Raw genomic sequence first — 13,420 nt, 5'->3', positions numbered from 1 at the left:
ATATATTATATTTATGCAATACTACTGTAATACAGTTTTATAAACCTTTCCATTGTTGATCTTTAATCTTACTGTTTTTCTTAGACATTTTATTGTTGGATGTAACTGGGACTCCGTGTACATAATTTCGCTCCACCACATGTACCACATGAGGTGCGAATGACAATAAAGAAACTCTGACTCTGACTCTGACTTTACACTGTTCTTGCAGCATAAATACCATCATAATCCTGCTGAAATGCTTCAGGCTGCACAGGAAGTGCTACAGTTACAGCTTCTATTTGTGCTTGCAAATAACCAACATATTCAACTGGAAGCAAATGGACAGCAAAACTAACGGAGGTTTAAAAAACATTTTTAACAGATTTGCACAAACCGCTGGGAAATCTTTGAGATCAGATTTGTTTTAAGACGGCAGCCATGTCTGGTCTTTGCCTCACTCCAGTTACTTTTTATCTCAACAAACCTGAAAAAAACTCAAGTCTGTTTTGAGGCTGTTCAACCAGCCATCTATAACAGGTAAGATATTAACTGTATGAAAGTTTCCACAGAACCCCACATTAAGAGATCTGATCTGCTGCCTTAAAAACGAGCTTAATTTTAACAACAAGACATATTTTACAGTAAATGCTACTTCAACATGGATTAAATACCTTTAATTTTGACGCAATAATTTAGTTTGCACTGGTTTTACAAACATAAAGATGAATGTATCAGTAGCTGAGCTAACCTCTTGAGGTGAGCCATCAGGTAACGCAGGGTTTCGTAGTGTGCCGGGGGAAGCTGCAGCAGCTCTTCGTGGATGGCCTCCAGTCTGGATTCAGCGTTAGGAATTTCTGCACATCAGCAGAACGATAACTATCAAAGCACTGCAAAGTAGGACGAACACAGTAATGGCATGGAAATGCCCAGGGAGGATCTCTTACTTGCAGCTTGAATAAATTTGGAGTACAAGTCAAACGTAATGACTGGAATTGGAAGGTCTCTCAAGTAGAGCTTCAAAGCACCAGCAATTATGTTGATGTCTGCATAGGCACTGGCACTGATATCCGCCTTCTCACCATCTGTTGTCATCAAGCACATAATGTATGAGTGAGATCAAACGTTCCATTTGGTACAAAGGAATGTTCTAGTATAAACCACAAATGATTGGACAGAACTTTTTGTGCAGAACTGCAGGTAAAACACGGTTTTTATTGCCCGCTGTCAAAGCTGAGAGGTGATTTGCCCATATTTGTGTGTATCTGTGAGCAAAATATCTCAAGAACCACCAGAGAAATTTGAATGAAAGTTGCAGAAAGTAGTCAATGGATGCATCAGCAACTGATTAACTTTTGGAGTTAGCCTAACTAAGGATGACTGCCAATGGAACTGACCTTAAAAATCACAGAAATGACTACAGCTCAGACAGTTTTACAGCAATCGAGCTTAAATTTGATGTGGAAGTAGCTGAGGCGGACATCTCCCACTATGGTACGACATTTCTCATAATGTTAGGTTTAAGGCTTGACCTACATCATTACAACTCCATCTTTACTCAACTTAAAAATATCTGGCACTGCCACCTTTAATGACAGTGGTGATTTTAGCCTCTTTTGGGGGGTGTTCAAGCACCCCCTATATTTTAACTCAGGACCCCTAAAATACAGTAAGCTGCTGGCTTTCAGTAACTGTGGCCCCCCTGAGCAGTTTAATTGAATAATCCTGCTTTAGAGGGTGAATACAGTTTATTCAATTTCCAAACCCTAAACTGAATCTGGAATTATGTAAAAGATGGATAAAGCCCTGCAGCCGACAAACTGAATACAACAATGATAAACAGGAAGTAACTCATGTTCATCTGTACGAAGATAACTGTAAGTAAATCCTCCATTTTTTTGTCATAATTACGTACATCGTATGGTTAAATTAAAAGTTAATGTTTAAAGCTAGTTGTGTTTTGTTTTGTGTGTTTTGTATGTAAATATATGTTGCAACTTCTGGTTGCACAAGTTTAGTCTTTGTTTGTTATGATCAGTTAACACTAAACTGATTTTGTACAAAGCGTTTATTAGGTTGTGTAATGTAGCAGAGCAGTATGTTTGTAGCATCTTAGCTAGCACATCTGTATTGCACGCCGCTAGCTTAGCGCTACTTCTTGTTGTGCCGTGCTGTCCAAAATAGTTATTGAATCAAGTGTTTACTTACATAGGTAAACAAAGATGTTTAACAACCCGTTAAAACACACCAGAATGCAGGAAATGGCATCTACTTTATTATTCAAACCAACAACCATTGTCAGCATTGGGGGCTAAGCACCCCTAAAGATCAGATTCTAGAATCGCCCCTGGGTGGTAGATAATATGCATTCTTATAAGAAACATGAAGCTTTTTTTTAATATATTTTACATATTTAAAACCCAGAGACAATAATACTGAAGCAAAGACATTTGTAATCAACAAACCTCGATCAAAAGAAAGCCTCACATCCTCGATGTGCTCTGAGAAGCCTGACACTCTGTACAGACCTTCTGATTTCATCCCTGCAAAACATTATAGGAACATTTGTTTTACTATCTCGTAGTAAATAAAAGTAGCATTTCCAAAATACATGTTACTGTTCACAACTGACGAGTTCTAAGGTGTTGATGGAGTAACTGCGTCCCACCTCTCAGTTCTATCTCTCGGATGCACATGTCCACCACCATGGGTCGCGCGGTGTTGTGAGCTTTGACGAGTGTGGTGAGGTCACAGCTGTATACTTTCTTTATCCTGCGCAGGTCTGGTTGGCAGTCGCTGGGAACCAGTTTGGAGCACTGCTTGTGGACATTCAGGCCGCAATCTGAGAGCAAAACGTGAGGTGAAGAAGAGCGAAGGGAGAGATTAGCCTTGGACAGATGATAACACAATCATCAGGACAGACTACAGACGGCAGCTTGATCAGTCTTCTCACTGATAAACAGTTACAGAGACAGCTGCAGCTCAGCTGTCCCAGCATGCTGCACAAAAGGTAGATGACAGCAGAAATTAGCAGCACGGTCAGGGGTTCCTCGTAGTTTTGTTCATGTGGAGTGTTTTGGACAGCTGGCAGGGCTGTTTGAAAGGTGTTTTATGCTTGTGCACAACTCGGAACGAAGGATTTGATTAAGTGTAGACGACGGTGCTTCTGATAAAGACATTTCACGCTGGTGTTCTAACCGAGGTAAATAATCACAGAATGAAAGAGAAGCAGGAGATTTGAATGAATGAATGAATAAATCGAGGTTAGACAGAGTGCAAAGTAGTTTCTCCTGTTTCTCACAGCTCATGCAGTGTCTGATGATAAGCCTCTGGCTAATCAGCGTGGAAAATGTGTCAACAACAAACACTGCTAAAGTCAAGAGCAGCCAAATCCCCTGGTGAACACATTAGTGGCAAACCTCATGATGGCTTTAAATAATCATTAAGACCTGCTGCTATATTTAATCAATAAAACAATGTGTTGTGCTGTAGTTCAAATATTACCTTCTTTTTTTTTTTTTTTTTTCAATTAATCCACACAAGAAAACTTAAGAGTACTTTTTGCTTCTGCTTCATATTATTTACAACACTCTGCTAAATAAAACTTGACATAACAGTTATGAATATCTCCCAATATTAAAACCTACAAACCTTAAGAAGAAAACCCACAAATTACACAGTGGTTATAATTATTATTGCCTTGAAAGGTGGGTGATAATGTAATTGATTGTGTGTGTTTGTCATGTAAGCTAAATATTTTACAAGTGAGTGGATACATTGTAATAAAACTCTCAGAAGGTAAATATTGGATGTGGATCTAGAACTGATTAACCTTTGGAGTTAGCCTGATTCAAGATGACTGCCACAGCTAACTGATTTTATGTAGCAAACACAAAGTTCAGTCACATTTCTATTTATTCCTAATTTCTAATTAATCTGCGACTGATTTATGAGACATGCTTTGGGTGCTAAGAGTGTGAAAGGTTTGTTTAAAACTTTGGCACTCAAGGCAGCAGATGATATCCATTCTTCCATCCTGCGAGGAATTATAGGCTTTGAGTTAAAATCATTGTTTTGCAGTTACTGTAACTGTTTGTTCGTTTTTTTTAATTTTTTTCATATTTATGAAAATTGCTTTCAAACATCATAAATCAGGGCTATTCAACTAAACTGCTCAGGGGGCACAGTTACTGAAAGTCAACAGCTCAAGGGCCGGACATCCAGCAATTAAATTCATTAAGTAAATAAACCATTACAATGAACTGCTACGTTTTAATTTTTTTCTGCATTAAATCAAATAAATAAATAAATAAAATGCATAAAAATGAATGCAATAAAGACAAAAGTGTAATTCAAGGAAATAACTTTTTGAAGATGTTTTTCCTTGGAATAAAAGTAGTGATCATCTAATGTGAAACAATATAAAAAACTAAAATCACACACTATGCCTTCTATTTAAAACTAATATTATTCCAACATTTCTGACTTGCCAAATATTTATGCTTTTCAAAATAAAATAAAAAATGCTGACTGTTTTTGATGTTCCCTGAATGACCGACATGTTGCTGCTCCAGATGGGTCCGATAAGAACCAGTTCTCATTTACAAAGTACAATGAAATCGCTGCACAGACCAGTTCTTCCTCAAATGGTTCATAAATCACAGGTGAAGTGTGGGCTGAAACTTGGGCCATCAGAATTGAATTTGAATTGCATCATTTGAAATTGAATTTCACCAAATTGAAACTGAATTTCACTAAACTGAAACTGAATTTAATGGTTTTACGCAATTCAAATTTGGTTCTGGTGGCACAAGTTTCAGCCCATAAATGCCTCCTTCGTGTTTTTAATAAATCAAATCACTTCATCCATCCTATTTGAGTTTAACTATTTTTAGACTAACTACAAAGCTGCTGTGCATCCTCATCAATATTCCCCCAGTAATAAATCAGTTAGTTGTTGTTTAATCTGCCTTGTGGGCGATCACACACTGATACGATCAGTTTATCAAAACTCCCCGCACAGAAAGAGAGAAAGAGCACCCCTGCAGAAGCAGACAGCTGTGTTTCTGCTAATTTAACTCATAATTGAACATTATTAATGCTAAAACATGGATATTTGTATGCCCCAGATGTGTGTCTCTGCTCAACTTTAGTTTATTTGCCCTCAAACTCACACAGTCTCTCTGTAAGAGTCCAAAAGAGACTGTGTGAGCTGCAAAGCATGCTGGGTGGTCTTGTGGAAATTATATGTGCAATGTTTCTGACTGTTCATGACGTTTCTGAGTGTGGAAATGTGTTGTTCTTGTTAACGTGCTGGTCAGGTTTGCTTTGGCTTTTATGTTGACGTTTCTGTTTTTGGCAGTTGACACCATGGGGTTGTTCCCAAATGAGTAAAAGGGGAAAGCCCTGACTAGTCCAGCATGAGTATTTTCACTAAAAAATGAGGTCAAATGTTGATGTATGGCCTAACATTATCAAGGTCAAGATGTCTTCATTGTCAGTCACATCACATGTGGTGGAATGGAGCTATGTACACAGGATCCCAGTTACATCCAACAAAAATACAAATTGTAAAGAAAAAAACTGTAGTAAAATCCAAGACATGAACCAAGAAATACGCTAAGAATATACTCAGCACTAATAGTATGAAGCAATGCGCCAAACAACAGCAGCACAAACATGAGTTTGTGTGAGCAGGTGAGGACTAATAAACACAGCAACATGAAATAAATCAGCAGCATGAGATCAGCATCATGGATAGTCAGCAGCACATATCAACAACCAAGTGACATTACAGTGATTTTTTCACAGTGATAATCCTGACTAGGGATTCATGAGTCTAACAGCTTCAGGGTAGAAGCTGTTCCTCAGTCTAGTGGTTCTACACTGAATGCTCCTCAACCTCCTTCCTGAGAAGAGCGGGACAAAAAGTGTGTGTGCGGGGTGAGTGGGGTCCTTCATGATGCAAGCGGCTCTCTTCCTGCATCTCGAGGTGTACATGTCTGTGATGGTGGGGAGGTTGACTCCAACAGATATTATGATGTGTAAGTCAATACTTTTGGTGGGGAGGGGGCTCATCTTACTTCTCTTTTGTCATTTCAAAATTTTTAAAGGTCTCACAGATTTTTTAAATTTTCTTTTAATGAACTAATCGGCGGGCCGTCAGTTGAATAGCCCAGTCATTGAAAGAACAGCTTGAGAAGCGTTTTTTCATATCCTCATCAAAATAAAAATCTCCAGTTTACTTTCAAACCATATAGAAAAAAATGTATGTATGTAGTAATTGGTGTGGAAAAATTATTGATTTATTCCAACATTTGTTCAACTCAAAACTTCTTTTTTAAAATAATCTATCAATTATCATATAGCATCAATCTCAAGTGACTGTAATATTTGCAATCAGCATTACCACAATCGATCTATAGAGGTGAGCTGTCACTGTATGGTAATTACGTTTATGTGTATTACACAGCGACATCATTTAAGAAACATTTCATAAAAACTCTCAAATCTGAAATAAAATGTTGCATTTTATTTATTTATTTGCAAGTCATTACAAGCATTTCTAACAAGCATCAACCTGCTTTCACTGAGTCAACCTTACTGAAAATGTTCACGCTACCTATGTTCAATTTGTGAAAACTGTATCACCAAATCTGTGGTACGGTTTGTCAGCTGCTCATTATGAGCAGTAAATATAATTTAAACTAGTTCAAATGCTCATGTTTTGTGTTAACCTAATTATCGCTGCATGTGCTTTAAATCAGTCTGAAATAACGTGAAGTCAGTGTTTCATCCAACTGCTTCATACAGAAACGCTATTAGAGAATAATGTGCAAAAACTTTATTTTATCTTCATGATGGTTTTAAAAAGAGTAAAGCCAATAAAGACTAATAAGTAATAATAATATTAACTGCTTCACTATGTTTAAAACTTCCGATGTGTCACTGACAACACATTCATTCATTCAACTTTTGTTTATACAGGTTAGCCTCACCGAGTCACGAGGACTCATTTACAAGAAAGACCTGTTTTAAAGACAGCAATAAATATTCATATGAAAGCATATAAAATGAAAAGTAAATGAAAGAAGTGATATAAAACGAAATAAAGACAAGCTACATTATAAAGTGGTGTAAAATACCACAAACAGGAACATGTTGGCATTGATTTTTGCATTGAACTTAACAGTAGTTTCAAATCCCTTAGGGAGGTCAAAGTCAAGAGCTTCAGATCTTTTTGCAAAGTGTTCCAGGTTACAGGAGCGGACTAAGAGAAAGCCCTTTTGCCAAATTCGGTCCGCACTGATGGGACACTGCAGGTAATGATGTCTTGGGAGCGCACGCTGTAGCTGCACTGACGATGTGACATCAAGACACATTATGCTACAATATATTTAATTGTCCTTTGGTGAAATTGGTTTTAGACTGATTGGTAACTCTAAATTGTCCCTGAGAGAGAGAATGGTTGTCTCGTTGGTCTTTTTGTGGCCCTGTGATGGACGAGAGACCTGTTTAGGGTGTCCCTCACCTCTCACAGAGTGACTGCTAGGTGCACCAGTGACTTCTGTGACCCAAAAAGGAAGAAGCGGGTAAAGAAAATCGGATGGATGGATGGATGGGAAAGTCATTAGCAATGTATCAACTTGAAGAGAAAAAAACTCTTTCATTGGGATTATCGTGTGACTGTTTGCCACAGAGGGCAGCACGGTGGCGCAACTGGTAGAGCTGCTGCCTCTCAGCGAGAAGGTCCTTGGTTCAAACCCCGGTCCAGGGGCCTTTCTGGGTGGAGTTTGCATGTTCTCTCCGTGCATGCGTGGGTTTTCTCCGGGTACTCCGGTTTCCTCCCACAGTCCAAAAACATGCATGTTAGGCTGATTGGTAACTCTAAATTGTCCCTAGGTGTGAGTGAGAGAGTGAATGGTTGTTTGTCTCGTTTGTCTCTATGTGGCCCTGTGATGGACTTGCGACCCGTCCAGGGTGTACCCCGCCCCTCGCACAGTGATTGCTGGACATGGGCACCAGCGACACCCGTGACCCAAAATGGAATAAACGGGTACAGATAATGGGTGGGTGGGTGGGTGGGGTGTTTGCCACAGAACATACACTGCTGTCATAATCCCAGATATTTGTGAGATAAAATGAACACAGTGAAGATCTGATGATGTAGTGCATTTACCTGAGCAGCGGACACCTTGTGCAATGAGGCCCCACATGAAGTTGGCACAGTACTCGCACCAATGCGGCCCTCGAAACGTGTGCACCTGTGGTTCGAAACATACCACAAAACAGAAGTCAACGAAACGCCCGGTTTAATGTGAAGATGCCCCACTTCCCATCCCTCTTCGATAAACTAGATTAGGACCCTAAACTCTGCACCAAATGAGAGCCTGTGTGTGTACACAGAGCAGATTAAAGGATTTATTACAATGTGTCTGGCATCTGTTGCTGGGGATATTTGATACACGCAAGCCAGAGCTGCAGCAAGGCTGGAAGTCAAAATAACAGATGTACGCCCACTCTGCCTCCTTAGATCAGAGATAAATTTCCAAACAGAGCTACAATTAGGTGCACATGCACCTTCAGGGGTACTTTGAATAGGTATCTGTGCAGAAAGCATGCGGCAGGTGGTCGGTGTAAGGTTTTTGTTCTCTTTGAAAAGGAGGTCATCATAGACCTGCCTGTCAACTGAAACCCAAGAAACAGTTTTAAGAAAGTTGGAGCACCCAGAGGCAACATATCCTAAAAGTCTCCTTTGTGTGTTTAAAGGAAACAGAAATAGGCTTTAGTTGCTAAAGCATTTGCACTTGTTACAAAAAAATTGAAGCCAGGAACAAAAACATCTCTAAAAGCTTTCAAATCAATGCTAATCAAAGTGTGCTGCTGTTAATGGGTCGTGCTGCAGTGCATTCATTAGTTCCCCTCAGTGCATATGAGTGTCAGCTGGTTGTGTTCTCGTCCAAACAGCAGCGCACGCTCAGATGTGGGTTAGGAGAGACAAACAGAAGACAAACATGGTGATTTAAATTAAAGAGTGTGCCGAAATGTTGCAGAAAGCAGTCAGATTACAAAATAATAATGCTGTTAGTGGGTGGCATGGTGGAACAGTTAGAGTTGTTGCCTCACAGCAAGAAGGTTGCAGGTTCGCCTCCCGGCCTTTCTGTGTGGAGCTTGCATGTTCTTCCAGTGCATTTTCCCCAGTTTCCCTCTACAAACCAAAAATGTGCATTTTACATTAATTGGTAACTCTAAATTGTCTCTGGTGTTGAGTGAGAGCGTGAATGATTGTTTGTCTCGTTTTTTTTTTCTCCATGCGTCCCTGTGATGGACTTGCGACCTGTCCAGGAATTACCCTGCCTCTCTCACAGTGATTGATGAAGATGGGCACTGACCCAGAAATGAAAAACAGGTAAAAGAAAATGGATGGATGTTGTTAGCAGATGAAACAAATTGAAAACTGCTCCTATAAAAAAAGGTCAATCACTTATTTGGTCCTTTCCCCCCCTACTTTTAAATAAAATACAAACTGCTTACCTTAAAGTTGTGGATCTTTTCATAGGAACTCTGCCTCTCAGGAGCGTCTTTCAAGGCACTCTGCCGCACTAGAGGTGAGGAGATCTGTGGACAAGAGGCCAACAGTTTAATGGGCTTCCACAGAAGGGTTCCTTTGCTCCCCAGCTTGACTCCTAAAGCCAGAGCGAGCAGTTCCTGGTGCTTCCTTTCTTGTCTTTTAACCCTGTGGGCTATCAGCTCCGCTCCTGAACCTCCCCGGCTCCCTTCAGCCTCCATGCTCGACTTGTTGATCCGTGGATGTTCTTGTAAAAAGGTGTGGAGGAAGTGCTATGCAGCAGAGGCTGCGGATGAACTCTGCACAGCACAGACCCAGGAGGGGTTACTGATGACAGCTACCATGGGGGTTGGTGCTGCATCTGGTCTGAATCCAGTGGCAGCAGGGAGCAAGAAGAGCAGGAAGAACAGGACTGGTAGTGGGCGGCTCAAGGGCAGGCGTGTGCTTCAAACAATGGTCCTCTTTCACACGCCCAGAAAAGAAAGACAAGCAGATAGAGAGAGAGAGAGAGAGAGAGAGAGAGAGAACTGAGTCCTGGATGGGAAGAGGCCAGGATGTTAAGAGTGAGATGCTGTCAGGACCGCTTCATACAGCTCAGCAGCTCTGTAAAGCAGGATCAGCAGTGCAGACGGCCTCTTTATAGCACACAGCACATTCCCATTAGTGTGCTGCCTTCCGGCCACACTCAACATCACTTTAGCTGGAGATAATAGACCAGTCCCAGCCGTTCCCAGTCAGCGCTAGGTCTAAAGGGGTCACTTGTTTGCTCAAAGACAGACACAAGACTGCTCGGCATTAGAGAGAGGGTGGGAGTGGGGGGTTGTGTCCTTGAAATAAAAACAGATCTTGACCTCGAGCTATGCGAGACTGCTGGTGGAATTCCCCTCACTGCCGTCCAGACTGGATCTACCAGACACTTTAATGCAGGCTACACAATCAGTTCTCCAGCAGATCCTGCAGACCGAGACTATTCACTGAGATTGGGGGGGATTACAACCATAATTCCTGCCCTGCAGTGCCCAAATCCAAGGAAAATCCCAAAGGAAGCTCCTTTGCAGGTCTGCAGTCGTGCAATTTTTATTTTTTTTTGTCAGTGGGGGTTGTTGCCATGTTCATGCAGGATTAGCTCTCCTGATACACAGCAGCACATGCTTGACGTTCAGACACAACACGCTAAACAGCAACTGCGGGCAGGATCGCTGCCAAGCGGATTATTTATTTTAGGGCAATTACAAAAATGTTACAAAACAAGAGTAAATTGGGAAGTTAAGCCAAGAGGGAATCTCAGAGAGCATCCCAGAGACAACCCCAAAACAGTTTAAAATGTTAAATTAAAGTGTGCAAAATGCCTATGAAGCTGAGTTAAAATGAATACTCAGCTTACAGGATGATGGAAACAGAAGCAAAGTTGTTGTTTTATGATGGCACCATATAGTTCTTCTTTTGTCTGCGGGTCAAAACAATAGTTGCAGGACTGACAAGACAGGTGAAGTTATTCGTCACTGTGGTTGACATTCTTTAACAAACATACCACATAATTCTCTGCAGCTCGGTCTGTGTGGACAAATGAGGAAAGGACAACTCAGAGATATTTTTGCCCCATGATGAGGAGGGAGGGAGACGAGGAGGCCTGCACCTTTTGTCTGCAGGCAGATGGCTACTTGTCTCTTAAAGAAGAGCTGGGAGAAAAGGACACAAAAGTTGGTCCACACAAACAACAAAGCTCTGCTTTCTTTGCACTGGCTTTTATTCCAGCAGCAGAGCTTTGTGAGAACACAGCTGAGCAGAACAGCACAGTAAGACAACAGAGCATAACTCAAACCAAAAAGAAAAGCCTTAACAAAACAACAAATGCAAAAAGGGACGTGCTGTGAAGAAAGGAGTCAAAGGAAGAACTTGACACTTTTGTCCGTGCTGAGAATGTTGCAAATTGATCTTTTTGTCTGATGTATGACACAAAATAAACAATTATTTTTATAAGTCTGAAAAAGTAAAATTGAGCCTGCTGTTTATCAGCATTAAAAACTGAGTGGTATGCATTCCTGTAAAGGAGGTGTAGCTTGCATGTCCTGTTTTAAACAATGATCCTGTTCTGCATATTCATTCATTCAACCTTTATTTATACAGGTTAATCCCACTGAGACTCGAGGACTCATTTACAAGAGAGACCTGAACGACTCCTGTAACCACTACCACACCAAATTTAAGCTTAGTGTCTGTAAAAGTGATAGAGTAATTTTGCTACTAAAGTTGATTTGCTGTGGTACTCATCTTAAATCTTCCTACTCTGCTCCCGTTTCCTGGAATATCTTGCAAAAAGATCTGAAGCTCTCGACCTTGACCTCTCTAAGTGGCTTTAAACATCTCAGTTCCTGGGAAAAACCAATGCAGACATGTTCCTGTTTGTAGTTTTCTACACCGCCTTATAATCTAGCTGTTTATTTCACTACTTTTCCTTTAGAATTAAATTTGTACGCATCTTTATGATTGTCTATTGTTGCCGTTGTTGTCCACTGTTGTCATCACTCTTGGTTAAAATCAGGTCTTTCTTGTAAATGAGTCCCCGAGGCTCAGTGGGATTAAACTGTATAAATAAAGGTTGAATGAATGAAAAAAAAAAATAAAACAGTTTGATTCCAACAGCTAATCAGTTGTAGATGTACATCCAATGATTCGTTTTTAAGAGTTTCTTTAAAACCCATGCATTTTTCTAAGAGAAAAACAAACACAGGCGCACGCAGATACAGGAAGTGACATGATTGCCCATATTTCACGAGGGTTTAAGTAGGTCAGCTTGCTGCGAGTCCCACTGAGCGTGAGTATCAGGGCAAAACATCTCAAGAGGTTGATGGAGTCAAGGAACACTCTTCACCTATTGGTAGCGTTTTAATTACATGAGCACTTACAGTCGAGACATTATATAGGTATCAGCCCAACCCTGAGCAAACACAGGTCCATTCTGACTGCACAGTGAGGCTACTGTGGCTGTCAGGCTTTGGGGGCGTGCTCGTGAGCTCGGTAAACACAAAGTTCAAAAAGCGACCACAAACGCGAGCCGTGAGGCCAGGTCTCTGCCTCCAGAATCTTTGAGCTGACAGAGGAGAGCGTTTCTTTGGAAAGTGACGAGCAGATGGTTTTAGAAACGCCTCCATTATCTCAGCTGTCACTGACTGAGATACTCGAGCGTAAATCTGGTAAGATGAAGATATTGTCAGTTTTACAGACACGGCTGGATGTCTGACAATCTGACATTTAGAAACAGACGTGCTCCGCACTCGCCGGAAAAGGCAGCCGGTAAAATTAAAAGCATCAAAAGCAGCTGAAAGTTCCCTACAGGAGAGCAGACAGGGTTAATGGAGGCTTTTTACAGAGGGCAGACTTAAAGGACTTCAGAGGCCCGTTAGAAAGTTAATAAATGACAAGCTACAAGCAAAAACGCTTTATTTCAGAATATTAGTTTTATTTGCTTTTTTTAACTGTTGTTTTCCTCTTTTGTTTTTACATGTTTCGTCTGCATACTTTGTGCTATTTTTAGCCATTAATAAATTAAAAATGTTCAGCTCCATCCGGAGATGGGTGCTGTGAGTTTTGTAACTTTTATACTTTTCAAAATATTTTACTCCCTGAAGTGCATTGTTCCTTTTGAATACTGCTTTAGTTTTCTTTTATGCTGCTTTTAGGGAGACTTTTGCTGCTTTTATATTTTAGATAGTCTTTTGCATCTATTAAAGAGCATTTTGCCATTTTTAGCTTTTCTTCTGCTTCTTTCAGCTGTTACAATTCAGTTTCAGCTTCTTTAGTAAACTTCAGCAAATTCATTTAGCACTTAGTATAAACACTATGACTTTACAAAAAATGTAGTTTCTCTATTTA

At 40.4% G+C, this 13,420-nt stretch overlaps 1 protein-coding gene across 1 annotated transcript in view; it reads right to left on the bottom strand.

Moving 5' to 3' along the window:
- The window catches only part of chn2 (chimerin 2), a 25,250-nt gene that overhangs the window by 1,862 nt on the left and 9,968 nt on the right, over positions 1 to 13,420 (bottom strand). Inside the window, exons 6-11 of the mRNA XM_037677019.1 lie at positions 9,514 to 9,597; positions 8,159 to 8,243; positions 2,648 to 2,821; positions 2,445 to 2,522; positions 927 to 1,064; positions 731 to 836 (exon numbers count right to left, since the gene is read on the bottom strand). Coding sequence (XP_037532947.1) covers positions 731 to 836; positions 927 to 1,064; positions 2,445 to 2,522; positions 2,648 to 2,821; positions 8,159 to 8,243; positions 9,514 to 9,597 — 665 coding nt within the window. The remainder of the gene's footprint in view (positions 1 to 730; positions 837 to 926; positions 1,065 to 2,444; positions 2,523 to 2,647; positions 2,822 to 8,158; positions 8,244 to 9,513; positions 9,598 to 13,420) is intronic.

Source organism: Nematolebias whitei, chromosome 5, assembly GCF_014905685.2.
Source record: "Nematolebias whitei isolate Nwh7 chromosome 5, NemWhi1, whole genome shotgun sequence".
NCBI lineage: Eukaryota > Metazoa > Chordata > Actinopteri > Cyprinodontiformes > Rivulidae > Nematolebias > Nematolebias whitei.
The sequence above is the reverse complement of the archived record's forward strand: the minus strand, read 5'-3'. Positions and strand labels throughout refer to the sequence as shown.